Source organism: Onychomys torridus, chromosome 12, assembly GCF_903995425.1.
Source record: "Onychomys torridus chromosome 12, mOncTor1.1, whole genome shotgun sequence".
Taxonomy (NCBI): domain Eukaryota; kingdom Metazoa; phylum Chordata; class Mammalia; order Rodentia; family Cricetidae; genus Onychomys; species Onychomys torridus.
The window spans coordinates 23735415-23750905 of NC_050454.1; the positions used below are offsets into that span (position 1 = coordinate 23735415).

Sequence of the window (15491 nt, forward strand, 5' to 3'; positions counted from 1 at the left end):
CAACTGAATCAGCCTTTGAGTCCAGGGCTGAAAACTCTGCATTTTAGCAAACTCCAAAGGATTCTTATCCACATAAAAATGAGAACCACTGATCTATTTAGACAAAGTAGAATAATTTCATTGGAATTTTCTAGCACGTATTTTCTTTAAATTTACAGGACTGCCCATAAAAACCCAGAGTTCATAGCAATAAGCATAATTGTTTGTTTAAATGCTTAGTGTATGTTTTATATTCCCTAAAGTTTTAAAATTCTGAAAAATCATGCATGAAAAGCTATCGTACCAGAACCTATAAGACTGTTTTTATAGGTCAACAATAGTCAATGGTGGCCATTTTTACCCAGTAAAACACAAATGCAGGTGCTGTTGAGATGGCCCAGTGGTTAAGGACACTGGCTGCTCTTCCGAGCTCTGGAGTGTCATTCCCAGCACCCACATGGCAGCTCACACCTCTGTAAATTCAGTTCCGAGGGATCCACGTCCTCTTCTGTCCCCCATAGGCACTGCACACACAGACACACAGGGAAAGCACTAATACACATAAGATAAGAATAAACTCTTACACACACACACACACACACACACACACACACACACACACACGCCTTTCCAATTCTTTCAGGAACGATTTAAAAACGAATGGAGATATACACCAAGCAAGTACATCGGATACTCACAAAACACTCATCACCATAATCAGAGTGGTGTCACAGCTATCCACGGTCTTTCTCTTTCCTGTAGGTGAAAGGTGAGAGCAAGCACTGTGAACACTATTGAAAGTTAATAATCACCTGAAATTAACTGGAAAAAATATGTCACTTGTAAAGACAAAATGATTTAGGGTAAAGTCTCTACACTTTAAAAAAAAAAAAAAAACTCATGATATCCTGGGTAAAATATGAAACAAACCTAAAAGGAGATAACGCATGGCAATTCTTTAATTTTGAGATATGTTAATTTATTATGAAATTAAATAATTCAATACATAATACATGATAGACAGCTAAGTACTATCTCTGCTAAGAACAGTTGAGTTGATATACAGTGTTTCTCTCCTTAAAAAAAAAAAAAATCACCAGTCACTGTGACCTAAACCTTTACATTTCAAAATCAAAAAGCCATTGATCTTAATCAGTGGCTAGACATAGTTACACAAAACTAAACATCTAGTGGGGGCTTGATAATGTAAGAGCGTAGGGAGGGCTGACAGATTTGGAGCTTGAGGGGTGGGAACAGCAGTAATAGTGAGGATTCTGCAAGACTGGAAATCAAGTGCCGTCTCTGCAGTTTGCCTAGGCTAGCCCCCAACACTACACTCGGAGTTAAACATCAGGTATCTGTATGTGTTCAGCAGGAAATAAACAAGTGAGCTGTCCAGAAGCTTGAGTTTAGTGGCTCATGTTAGGGACAGCACAGTCTGAAGGGGCAGCTCTAAGCAGCCCCAACCCAAATGCTGTTAGGAAGGGATTGGTACAGGGCCATCAGACGAGATTTTATTTAAATATCCTTTTGTTCTTTTTTTTTTTTTTTCTTCTTTTTTTGAGGCAGTATCTCCGTATGTAGTTCTGGCTGCCTTGGAACTTACCAGGCAGACCAGCTGGCCTCAATTTCACCGAGATCCGCCTGCCTCTGTCTCTGAGTGCTGGGATTAACGGCTCGCACCAGTACAGCCAAACTAAAATGTTTAAATGCTCTGTGGGCCAAATAAAATACTCTTACTGGCCATATGCCTGCCATGTCCCAACTGTTCCTTTTAGGCTTCTATAGTAGCTGTCTTGTTAAGAAACTCAGAGTATAATAAATATGACCGCAAAGGAGAGAAAGGCAGACTTCCTTAAGCGACATTCTTCATAAATACGAGGCACCTCATGTATCCTCAGGCTAAAATCTTTGGTCTGTTTGGCAGAGACAGCTACCTGTAATGTCCCCTCTGGCCTCGAAGCCCACATCTATCGGAGAACGCGAGGAGGGCGGCTTAGGAACCGTTTCTGTGGTTGTTCGGTTCAAGGTCCGCCTTCTCCGTCGCAGGTTACTGAGTTTCCCAGGGTCTTCAATGGATTGCTTCAACACAGGCTCTTCCATTAATAAATCCGATTCTAAGACGAAAATTTTAAAACAATAGGATAAGGAGGAAGCCTTCTCAACTATAAGACCCAAGTAGTGTGTGTGTGTGTGTGTGTGTCCACGCATGTGTGCATGCACAGGTGTACTTGTTTGAACCTAACCATATCTTAGGTTTTACAGGCGAGATTCAAATTTTATTCTTAATTAAAAGCTTTAGAGAGTATAATGGCCCTATAATGAGGCTTCATTATTCTAGGAAGAATGTGTATCAATAAATGATAGGATCATCTGTGGAAACCTGCTACGTGCTATATTAAATATTCACATAATGGCTTCAGTTATGGAAACAACAGCTCCGCACACTTCCATGAGATCGTTAGAAAGGGTTCCGAGATAGGGTCTAGTGTGTCCTAACCCCAAAGCAAAGAGTACTGTGTAGAAGTACTAAGGTCTGGAAAGAAACATTGGCAAGGGGAATCTCCAAACAACCTACAAAGCCCATTTTTGTCATCGATTTCAACCCTTTCCTCTCTCAGCTTATTCATCGAAAGCTCATCACCCAGTGGCCAAGCTAATGTTTAAGCTTCATGTTCTCTGTTACTGTTGAGAAGTTTAATAACGAAACAGTCAAAGGGAAAAGAGCCAGAGGACAAATGGCCAGCAAAATAAACCATGCAGCCTAAGTCGCTTGAGCCAATTGGCCTCCAGCTTTTCCTTCGGTAAAATTAATTATGTTCACATATGTGCGGTGTTCCCTTGTGTATATATTAAGAAATATCCCAGCACAACAGCTGCATTGCTTCTCACGGCCAGCCACCAGTATCCACCTCCACCAAATCCATATATAAACAGAGCACCATTGCCAATCGGGCCCACGTAAGCCCAGGAAAGCTGCAGCCAGAAGAAGGCAGCTGTGGCCTGAGGCTCTGCAGATGTGAGAGAGGACAGGTGGGTCTATACCTAGTTTTGTAATCCCTCGCTGGGGTCAGCCTCCCGGCTCCTTGCAAAGGCAAGCAGTGTGTGATCTTGGACAAGTCCCTTAGCCAGACTGCTTTGATTTTCTCTGGAGTAAAATGGGAAAACCCAATCATAGCTATACTTCACAGGGCTGTTACAAGTATGAAATGTTAACACTGTGATGTACACTTTAATTGTGTGACAGGCATATAATAAGTGCTCAGTAAGTGCTGTTAGAGCAACCATAGCTGACATTTTAAAAGCCTGCAATCGACAGAGCAAGTAAGGCACTGAAGCCACTTCAGTGCATCCAGGAGCATCTCCTGGCCTCTACATGTCCTAATGAAGAACAGCCCATTTGCTAGTAAATGTGACCTTGATTCAAAACAAAACAAAACAAACAAACAAACAAAAAACAAAAACAAAAAAACAGATGCATCAAAACTTTACAGACCAAGCTGTTTGAAATAGTTCTCCAGTGAACTCCAGGAATTCTTCTCAATTAAAGACTTGATAATGCCCCATGGCTGTTTCCTGTATTTCAAGTCTGTGGAAACTCTAAGAGGATGAGAAGGAAAGAATATTTCTTTAGAGAGAGACTTTAGCCAGCAGAAGAAATCAGGTGAGTTCAGGGGAGTGTGGCCATAGACTACTTTAGCTATCCCACTGCAATGAAACGTAAGATGGCATTCTGTGGAAAGCCGAAAGAATGAAATGTCATTACTATTATAAAATAATACTTGTTCTTCTTTAAAAAAAAAAATTATGAGCCGCTAATAAACCCCATTAAATGGTAATACTCTACCCTCACCTAAATAGCAATGAAGGCTTCAATAAATGCTAAGAAATTAAGCTGGCAGTGGTGGCGCACACCTTTAATCCCAGCACTCAGGAGGCAGAGCCAAATGGATCTCTGTGAGTTCGAGACCAGCCTGGTCTACAGAGTGAGTTCGAGGACAGCTAGAACTATACAGAGAAACCCTGCTCTTTGTTTTGTTTTTTTAAGGAAAGGAAAGGAAGAGGAGGGAGAGAGGGAGGGAGGGAGAGAAGGAGGGAAAGAGGGAGGGGAGGAGGGAGGGGGAGAGAGGGAGAGAGATTGAGATTAAATACATTTCTAAGTGCCTGGGATTGGGCAGCAGATCTCTAGTGATGACACACTAGTTGGAAGGAAGTCTATAAATCAGCACTGAGCAAAGCCTAGGCTGGCCATGGCTCATCAAGGCACCAGTATTCTTCACTTCCCACTGCAGCAGGGTCCTTGCTGCCCACCATGTGTTCCTTTGGAACTCTGGCCCCTGTGGCCCTTAGACTGGGTCATGTAACTGGTTGTGGCCAATTCTACACTTTTTCTTCCTGTGTCACCTGAAGGACACTTGTTCTAGACTGTGTAGCCCAGAATCTCAAGCCTTTATCAGTTTCAGTCTTGAGTGAGGATTTCCACCCTTCTCCTGACCACTTCTGGCCACATCATTTAGGCAAGAAGTAAAAGCTTTGTTGTGCTTGACTAAGAATTCAGGGCTAATGTTATACCACATACCGTAGTCTACTTTAAACCACACACTTGCAACACCTCACCTCAGCCTGCATCTCTGCTTTGCAGATCGGACAATACAGTATCTAGTCAACGTATAGAAGTAGTCGTGGTAGGGAACATCATGTGTCAGTACTTCTGCATCTACTAAATAAAATTGTGCTTCCCGACTTTCTTTATACAGTGTCTGCCAAAATAAGATAAAAACACTTACATGCATATTTTCAATATTTTTATGTTCTCGGCAATTTAGAACATATATACTGAAATTCCTTCTCACAAATACAACAGACATCAAAAATCTTATGACAAGCTAGGGCAGAATGAGAAATAAATCACATCATCTTTCTGTGTTTATTGGCTATAATGCGTTTTAAGTTAAACATTAAATTGACAATTTAAAAATCAATTGAATAATACAAGTACCACAACTCGCACATTCATCAAAGCTTAACAAAACTAAATGTCGGGTTGGAGATTTAGCTCAGTGGTAGAGTGCTTGCCTAGCAAGCACAAGGCCCTGGGTTCGATCCTCAGCTAAAACAAAAAACAAAACTAAACATCATCAAAGGAAAACAAAAAAGCAAAGAAATGGAGCCACTGGACAGAACATCACTTTCCCTCAACAGATTTGGGGGATCTGTGGAACCTTTCTCATTTTAACCCCTCTTGTACCCACCCTGGAAGGAAGAAGGACTGGCTTCTAAGTTGATGGAAGACTCTCCTATACCAAAATTCTGATCTCTTCCTGTATATGTGACAATCTACTGAAGTGTTATGAAAGATAAGGAGTCTCATTCGCTTTGACACTGATGGAAAAAACTACAACCACCTTCGGTGTTCACAGCTGTTTGCAAGGTACGGCATATCACAATCCTCCTGCTCAGGCTGGCCCAACCTGGTCCACTCTAAGCCAGTGCCTCACCAGTCCTACAGAAGAGTATGGCTGGTACTTAGTTTTTAAAACTCCCATGCTTCCCCTATGTTACAGCAGCCATCCAGCTCTTTGGCTTTCTCCCCGACATGATCCTATAAATTGACCTGTGACAGTTCATCATTCCTTGCCAGAGATTGGGTAAAACTGTCTCATAAGTTGTTGCCTGTGGCAGGCATCATCTCTCACACTAGGGGCATGACTCCTCTGGAAGCCTGACAGAGTCACATACCTGCTTTTCCGTGGCAGCGGTACATTTTCCTGTAAGTGGGTTACTGAGGACTATAGTGTAGGTCATGGTTCTCAGCTGATCGCCTCCGGACTCAATTGTCCAGGGGGTAGATACCACATCTAATCAGAGCAAACGCAGAAACTTTAAGTTGAATCAAAGGTGTAGTTTGGAAATTATATAAATATTTAGAAGCAATCCTTGAGTATCTGTCAAAGTTTTACTACATTTAAAAAGATATCACACACCATTGAGTCTACCACTCAGCATATGCTATAAATACAACATGTTTAAGCATTCATTAAAAAATACACTTAATTTGTATTAAGTACTTTTTCAAATTATTTGGTCATATGTTGTGGAATATTATTTTAAGATGTATTACATTTGTTTACGCTGTGGAACATTTGTTTTAATGATGCAAAGATTTGTTACATTCTTTTATGTTGTGTTTAACTCTGTGAAGCTGTGTTACTGTGCCTGTCTAAAATACCTGATGGTCTAATAAAGAGCTGAATGGTCAATAGCAAGGCAGGAGAAAGAATAGGCAGGGCTGGCAGACAGAGAGGATAAATAGAAGGGGAAACTTGGGAAGAGAGGACCTGATAGTAATAGGTGATGGTTACCTCGGGAAGGTCACAGTCACAACAGAACCCAGTGGTACTTTTTAGAGCTTTATTAAGAGGGAAGTGGGGGGAGAAATGGAGAGAGCCAGGCCTGGTGGAGGAGGGAAATGGGGGGAGGGAGCAGAGCAGAGAGCATGGGGGTCTGCATCCAGCTTTATAAGGCAGGTATACAGTTGCCCGCACCCACTGATGACCTAAGACGCCAGACCAGGAAGAGTGAGGGCAGGATCCCTACAGGATCAAGGAACAAGAAAAGGAGCACAGGAGGACGCAAGGGTCTAGCCACCCAGCTTCACAGCCAGACAGAGAGAACAAAGGAAACAAAATAAAGAAAGGTAAAAGCCCAGAGGCAAAAGGTAGACGGGATAATTTAAGAAAAACTGGCTAGAAACAAACCAAGCTAAGGCCGGCATTTATAAGTAATAGTAAGTCTCGTGTGTAATTTATTTGAGAGCTGGGTGTCAGGCTTCCTAAAGAGTAAAGAGCAAAGAGCTAAAGAGTAAAAAAATAAAAACCAACCAGACAAAAAGTCATATGTCAGCCTACTCCAGGAAAACACAAGAAAAATCCACTGTTAATCAGAAACAGGCTCAACAATTATCATTGAATCCCGTTATTGAAGATTCATTCAATTAAAATAAAGCAACAATCAAGATCTATTTTCCCATGCATGTCACACTTGGATTTTTAGCACGCTACCAACAAGGCCTATTACTCATTATTTGCCAGAACACCCTCTGATTGGCATCATATTGGAAGAGTCAGCCTTCCCTCAATACTGAAGTAAAGTTCTTTGTCAGATGAAACATCAAGAATGAAATTGTAAGAAAATAGCAACAGACAAAAGGATACCCTATCTTTTTTTTTTTTTAATGGAGCTAATGTAAAAAAAAAAAAATGAAAAGGAGGGTTGGGTATTTAGCTCAGTGGTAGAGCGCTTGCCTAGTAAGCCTAGCCCTGGGTTCGATCCTCAGCTAAAAAAAAAAAAAAAAAAAAAAAGAAGAAGAAGAGGATAGGAATTGCAGAATTCTTTAAGAATCTCTTGTTTTTGATAAACAAATGATCTAAATTGGTGAAGCTTTATACCCATGAGTGTGGCTACTACATAATACTAGAAGTAGATTCTGTGGCAAAACCAAGAGTCTCTCTGCACTGCCAGTGGGACTGTAGAATGGTGCAATTATAGAACACAGAATGGCTGAGCCTCAAAGAAAATAAACCAAGTCACCCTGTGATGCAACAATCTGCTTCTAGACAACTAACATACAGTGAGCAGAAATCAAAATGAGGACTTAAGTAGATGTTTGCTTATGAATGGCCAGGGCAGTGCTTCTTTTACAGTAGCTAAATGTTATAAACAAGCCATGAATGGATGAATGAATACACAGAATGTGGTATTATATATGCATACATGGAATATAAAATTATGCTTTTTCAAGAGGTGGAATTCTGCTACATGTCCTCTCATGGAGGGATGGACTTGAAGATATTAGTAAAAGACAACTGTTACATAAATTCATTTATATGAAATGGCCTGAGTAGTTAAGTTCACAAATACAAAAATGGAACCATGGTCCCTTAGACCTGGCGAGGAGACAAATGGAGAGTTATCATTTACAGGTTCAGAGTTTCCATTTGGGTTGATGAGAATGGTCTGGAGCTGAATGTGGTGATAGCTACACAGTGATGGATGTATGTAATGCCTCTGAACTGTTAGCTTATAAAGCTTTATATCGTACATTTCATCACAACTTTAAAATCTCAGAAGCCCAGGTAAAGCAAATATGGATGTTATTATACTAGTCATATAGCTGCTCTGAAGGTTTACGTTTATGTAAATGTAAATGAAAAGTATTTTAAATTGAGTTTTTAATTAGAAATGATGCCATGCAACTGTAAATAGAAATTAAAGAGACTGCCAATTTAAAAGTTCCTTATTAAGATAAATTATATCTATGGGGCTGGTGAGATGGCTCAGGAGGTTATCTTAGTTATTTTGTTGCCTTGATAGAATACCATGACCCTAGCCCCAAGTAACATACTTCCTCCAGCAAGACTATATACTTCCTAATAATTCTATAGCCTCTGCAAACAGCGCCACCACCTGGAGACCTGGTATTCAAATGCTGATAGGGGACATTTTTCATTCCAACCATTACAGCAGGTAAAGATGCTTGGCACCGACCCTGCCAACCCAAGTTTGATTTTCTAAACCCACAAGATGGAAGGAGAAAACCAACTCTTACAAGTTGTCTTCTGACCTCCACACACACCCACATGCACACACAAGTATGCATGCACACTGTAAAAAAAGAGATGAATGCATGCACACTGTAAAAAAAGATGAATGCATGCACACTGTAAAAAAAAAGAGAAGAAGATGAAGAAGGAGGAGCAGGAGGGGGAAGGGAAGAAGAGAAGAAGGAAAGAAAGAAAGAATACCAGGTAGCAGGTTCTAAGAATAACAGTATGAATTATGGTCATGAGCAAACTATCCTTTGGAGAAAGCCTCTTGACTCATTCCAGGACTACCCTGTAATGTGCCTATAACTGTCCAGACTTTAGAGGAAGCCGGAAGCCTTTGGTTCCCAAAGCTATTTATGACACCAGAGAGTGGATCTAACCATCCGTGTTGAAACCAGATAGATACTAGACAACAAATGCAGTTGTGCTGCAGAAAGCAAACTTTTCTTCATACCAACTTTAATAACCTGTGCTGCTTCCAAGACATAAAAAGGCCAATGCCACATCAGCAGCTGTGGCTTCGCAAATATGGGATAGACCATACCTAACTCTTCACAAGTATCAAGTCCTCTAGACAGAAATGAATATCAAAGTACAAAATGGATTCAAAAGAGATACAGTTAAATTAAATATGAGCCACTAGGCAGAGGACAACTTACATTTCCTAGATATTCCATATTTTAATGGGAAATAGAAAAATTATTCTTAAAGCCATGAAACTCAGGATGTAATCACAAAGTTCCCTAGCAACAGAATCCCTTTGCTTCTCTACTGTGAATAAGAACATTCATTTTGGGTCCTGGATTCCGTATCATTGATCTTACCTATGGACATGTACTTGTGCTTTTGTGAAAGACTCAAATAACTTAATTGTTAACAAAAGTCCTTAGGTTATAGAATTGATCTACTGACCATGTCAAATGGCTTACCTTGTACAAATGTCTACTGCTATTGTGTTCTAATTTTATATGGTTGACTCCGAAAATTAAAAAATATCTGGCTGGGCGGCAGTGGAACACGCCTTTAATCCCAGCACTTGGGAGGCAGAGTCAGGCAGATCTCTGTGAGTTCAAGGCCAGCCTTGATCAGGAAAGGCACCAAAAACTACACAGAGAAACCCTGTCTTGAAAAACTAATGTGTGTGTGTGTGTGTGTGTGTGTGTGTGTGTGTGTGTGTGTGACATTTGATAATGTACTATAAACGTATTTGACATATTTAATGAAGTAAAGCTTTTATCACATGAGCAGTGAAATTCTTCTGGGACTGTAATCAGCTCCATAAAACTGTATGATTTGTTATATTGCAGGATTGTGATCATAAGAACAGGTTCCGTTATTTTCACCAAGGAAACACACACGGGCACTACTATTCCAACTATTAAATAAAACTTATCTGCATCCAAAATCAGCCTCCAGGCTTTACCCACCTACCACTCCACAACAGCAATGACCACACTGACTTCCGTATCTCTGCACACTTTGTATCTACCTTCTTTTGCTTAACTCTGTGTCCATGGGATTTACTCACAGTTCTGAGTGGGAATTCACAGTTATTTGCATGAGTATTTAGAATTCTTTAGTGGAAACTTTCATTTGTTAGCTATTACTAATGGGTGTTTGAGGTCATAAAGGATGCTCCTATGATCCCAGCATGTGTCTGTCTGAGTGCACACACCCACTTCTGATGAACGTGTACCTCCAAGTGGAAGGACGGAGTCCGGGGACTAATAGCTGTAATAGATACCCCAGGCCATTTGACCAAGTGGTCGCTTCAGTTTGCACTCCACCTGCATCCAGTTCTCACATAATGGAACCCTTTCGAATTGGGTTCGACGACCGAATAGGTACATTGACGAATAACTGCAGTTGGTTTTTTTTGTTTTGTTTTGTTTTATAACTGCAGTTTTTTAAAGGGTATAAATCCAACTTTAAGTAGCACTTACCTAATTAAACAATTATATTGTTCACATGTGAATTTAACCAAACATTTAAATCCCAGTTTTAAAATCAGCACCTTAAAATCAAAGTCTGTCTCAGTGCCACGCCCCCCCCCCCCCACACACACACCATAAGTTTCAACCCTCTAAGGATAATCCTCCCAAATTCATTGTTAGGTAAGAACAGAAGACCAACCTATTATATTTCTAGAATTAGTAAATCTCTGCATAAAGTGTGAGCTAGTGAAGAGCAATTCAAACATTCTCTCAGCACTGATGTGAAAAACTCGATTGATATAAAGTCTTCCTTGAAGATCTTTCTCAGGAATATTTTCTAGAAAAACAAAACACAAACCAGAGGAGAAGAAATTAAGGAAAGGTAATTTCAATATTTGGGGAGAGGGATGTATTTTATTTTGGTCTTGATACAAAACAGATTTTAAATGTGATTGTCTTACTTTTGAATAATGTTAAACGTAAGCATATGTAGTTGACTAAATAAGATCACCATCTTCAATTATTAAAACCCCACATGCGCAGAAATACTTAACTGGAATAATATCAAACTCCTTCTATAAGACACCATGCAAATGAATGTTTCATAAGTGATAAAAGAAATAGCATCTACTGTAGCCATTTCAAGTCATACCACTGAATACATTCAGGACATATTAAGTCCTCGGCGGTTCTATTTGCTGCATGCACTAACTCATTGGCCTAAATGATCTCACTTGGTTTACTGCTGGCTGCCCCTGACAGTGATCACTACATTCACAGTGTATTCTCAATACCCTACATTAAAGTGGGAATAACAATTCCTCCTGAAAAGTATTCTCCCAAACTGAATAATGTCCAGCGGAACAGTACTTGTTCCCCCTGGGAACTTGATAGTTAAGTATCTGCTGAAAACTACCACAGCAAATGAACTGATGTCTGTTCACCTCTTCTGATGTTCACATAGTCCTCTCTATGTCAGCCACTGTGCTAATCACGTCCAGCACTGATGCTTCTCAGCCTTATACTGTCCTTTGTGCATATTAGAAGTGACATTATCATCTTCCTCTACGGCGGAGAGAGAATTGTTAAGATGCCGAGGTCAGGACTGACTGCTCTGGAATTTGAATCCACTCCAGCACACAAAAAAGTACCCTTTGTTTTACATTGCCAGAAAGAGTCTAACTGAAAAGACCATAAAAAAGGGGGAAAAAAAAGAAATACAAAGGGCAGGCAGAGACGCCTGGCACATAATGGAAATGGTGAAAAAACACAGCACAGAATGTTAATGATCTGTGGACAGTGACTAGTTATTATCTCAAGCCGTATCTTCTACAATAAAAAACCATGACAAGAGCCCCAAATGTCAGAAGCCAAGCTCCCAGGGTTATCTGTGTGAAGGCTGTGTCAACATTAACCTGCAGGAACCAGTGTGGTTAAACAAGACATGGTCTACAAACCAGAAAAGCATGCAAGCCTACCCCCACCACACTGCTTGCTCCCTCACTATTGATTTGTGTGTAGAGCATTTACAAATGCCATGTAGATGCCGATTTACCTTCCTCTTGTAAAAACACCACTTATAGGCAGAACAATTCACTGAAATTTCAAAGAGCTCCTTGGGTGTAGAAATCATCGCTGAAATTAGGTGATTTGCTAAAGTTCTGTAAGATAGCCTCCCTGCTAGGCTTGGGAAGGAGCTTTCACTGACTCAGAAGTATTATATGTTCATGATAAAAATAAGTCGAATATCACAATGGAAGCAAACAGCTATAGGTGATTCAATAGATCTGAATTCAAAAGAATTCAGAAATTTCTTTCTACACAAGGATCCAACCCAAAACACTACATTGCACTTAGTTATTATATCTCCTTAGTGGAGTCTAATCTTGGGTTCTAATTATGCCTTCTCATACTTTATGCTTCTTTGTTATGCCCTTGAACTCTGGAAGAGTGCTAGCCATGTTATTTTACATAATGATCTTCAATCTGGGCTTGCCTGGTGTTTTTCATGAATAAACTAGAATAGCAGTTTGGGGGAAAGAATATTGTAAGGCTGTAGTGCTCTTGGCTGTTGTGAATGGTGCCGTGATAAAGCTGAGCAAGGAAGGGATGCTAGAAGAAGCCCTGGCTTTTATCTGAGGGGGCACATACCCCAGAAAAGACTACTTATATATGCAGAAGAGTTCTGTATCTCCCACATCCACATTAATATCTGCTGGGTTTTTGTTTGTTGGTTTTCTTGATGATAGCCATTCTGACTGGGGTGAGATGGAATCTCGATGTAACTATTTTGGGTTGGTTGGGTTTGGGAAGGGGGTGGTGGTTGTCTGTTGTTATTGTTTGTTCACTTATTTGAGGCAGAGTTTCATATAGCACATGCTGGCCTCAAACTTACTATGTAGCTGAGGATGACCTCAAACTTCTGATCTTTCTGCCTCTGACTCCCTATTGCTAGGATTACAGGCCTGTATCACCATGTCCTATTTCATGCAATGCTGGGGACCAAATCCAGAGCTTGGGGAACATGCTAGGCAAGCACTCTAACAAATGAGCTCTTCTCCCTAGCCCATCAACGCAATCTTCCTCTAAGAATGTTGAAGATTTTTTATGTGTATTTATTGGTCATTTGTACTTCATTTGAAAAGTGGTTTTTCAGCTCATTTGTCCACTTATTAACTGAATCACTTCTCTTTGGTCATTTAATTCTTCAATATTTTGTGAATATTAACCACTGTTGGATATGGAAAAGACTTCTGCTGTCAGATGTCTTATCATTCACTGGTTTTCTTTTGCTGTACAAATTTTTTAAAGTTGAACACAATATATGCCAAGCGCATCTGATATTTTCTCTATACCTAGAAGCAGCCATTTCTCTTAAGGAGCCCTGTTTTATAACTTTTCAAAAGTGAGCTTCTTATTCACATTGAAAATGGACAGATTATACTCTTATAGTTTCATGTTTCTCCTAAGCCCCATTAGGTGATGGATTCTGAATTATGACTGATAAAAGTGAAATTTACTATATCAGTATCAGAAATTAATAATATATTCTGCATGGAAATTTGCTCGAGGAAATTAAGTAAATGAAATAAATTGTTCCTGCTTTGGGTTACTCATTTGTGAGATTTTTGACATTTCAATTCTCTCCAAAGAACAATACCAATAATACTGCTGTAGCATAGTGAGCTGACAGGTGGTATCTTTTAAATAAAGAAAGGACACTGCTCAACTCAGGAGCAGGGTACTTTTGTCAATATAGGGGGGAAAATGTTGCTTCAGAAATATCAGCTAAGGAATGGGAGGGGGGCTGGGAAGAGGAGAGGTAGTTGCTTTTCCAGAGGACCCAAGATTGGATCCCAGCACCCACAGTGGGCAATTCACAGCCACCTGTAACTCCAGCTCCTGCAGATCCAAGGACCTCCCACTACTTCTGTGAACACCAGCAGCTGCATGCACATACACACACAAATACACATAATTTAGAACATTTTTGTAAAGTATCAGTTTGAAGGTAGCCAGTAGAAATAATTTGGAATGAGGCAAATGAATATAGGGGAAATAGAGTAACATGAAACTCCAAACATACACTACCACTTGTTTTGAAGATGCATACAACTGTCCTACATAGATAAGGATTTAGTTGTAGAGGGCACATTGATGAGTGATGCTAGAGTAAATCTCTATGTCAAAATAATCCAGTGTTCCTTCCCCAAAACTGCAGCATAAATGTGATACAAAAGGCAGGGTGGGGGGTTCTCATTTTTCTATATGTTCAAAAACAGATCAAAGTGCTCCATTTTAGCCAGTGTGGTGGTGTATACATAATCCTAGTACCTGGGGGGTTGGGGGTTGGGGGGGGGATGGCAGGCAGGAGGGTCCTGGAAGTCCAAGGCCAGCCTGAGCTACATGAACAGTTTCAGGACAGCCAGGGCTACACAGTAAGACCCTATATCAACAAACAATAACAGCAAACCTAACTAAGGTCTGGGCTAAAGAGGGCTCCACCCAGCCAGCTTCCTCTAACCCACATCAATGCCCCAATCTCCCAGCTTGGTCTGTTCCAGTTGGCCTTTCCCACTTTCTCCCTAGTTCATCATTTCACAACCTCCAGAAAAGAGAAAAACGTAAAGTCATCATCATCATACTCATTTGAAAAATCGGATGAGCCTGGGATTTGAAACTCAATTAGGGAAAACAGTGGGACCACCCAAGTTATTATCTAATGACTGTCTAACGAGACAAACTCCCCCCACACCTTAAGGACACTTTAGAGAAAACACCCGGTAAATGCTCACTGGCGAACCAAGCCGTGGCCAGCACCCGTGCACACTAACTACACACTATTATCTTGCCATTGTTCCTAGATGTGCACACAAGCTTTCGAGTTTTAATGTTCCTTTTCCAGGAACTCAATAATGAAATGACTTTTTAAAGGACAATTCTTAAGAGCAGGTTTAATGAAGGAGAAAATAATTCCTTGTTTGGTGTCACTTGCCCATTTGGCCACTGGGGGCCAGAATAGACCTTCCTAGAGTCAAGTTCAGTCTGGCAGCACAGTACATGAGGCAGCGCTACTCAACAGCCCCATCATACCTACTTGTATGGACTTCCATGTCAGCCCGCGATCTTCATATTTTCAAGACTTCTTATGTTGTTGTTAGATTCCTAACTATTCCCTGCTTCCCTCTCCCGCTGCCTCACCTCCTGGGCATTCACTGAGGAAAAAGCAAGGGGGCAGCTAACCACAGCCAGCAGCAACAGTGTCCTCACCAGAATGCAATGCTGCTGGGCCTGCCCTGTGACTTCCATCCTGTAGAACTGTAAGAAATTACATTGTTCTCTTCCGAGCCAGGTGAACGGAAGTATGTGTCATGGCCGCCCATGCCGCCTAACATAATGTGTAAGCATGGAAAGGGCGTACCAGGCAGGCTCTGCGCATGTCTGTCCTGTGTTATGAAGTCGAGGTACCCTC

The 15491-nt window shown here is 40.7% G+C and overlaps 1 protein-coding gene across 4 annotated transcripts in view; it reads right to left on the reverse strand.

The window, feature by feature from the left end:
* Gramd1c (GRAM domain containing 1C) overlaps window positions 1–15491 on the reverse strand; it is an 83088-nt gene that overhangs the window by 4677 nt on the left and 62920 nt on the right. For all 4 annotated transcript variants that reach the window (XM_036204207.1, XM_036204206.1, XM_036204204.1 and 1 more), the window contains 6 exons: window positions 10719–10856; window positions 5719–5837; window positions 4597–4739; window positions 3476–3579; window positions 1917–2096; window positions 678–735 (listed from right to left, as the gene is read on the reverse strand). In XM_036204207.1, the coding sequence (XP_036060100.1) occupies window positions 678–735; window positions 1917–2096; window positions 3476–3579; window positions 4597–4739; window positions 5719–5837; window positions 10719–10856 (742 nt within the window). The remainder of the gene's footprint in view (window positions 1–677; window positions 736–1916; window positions 2097–3475; window positions 3580–4596; window positions 4740–5718; window positions 5838–10718; window positions 10857–15491) is intronic.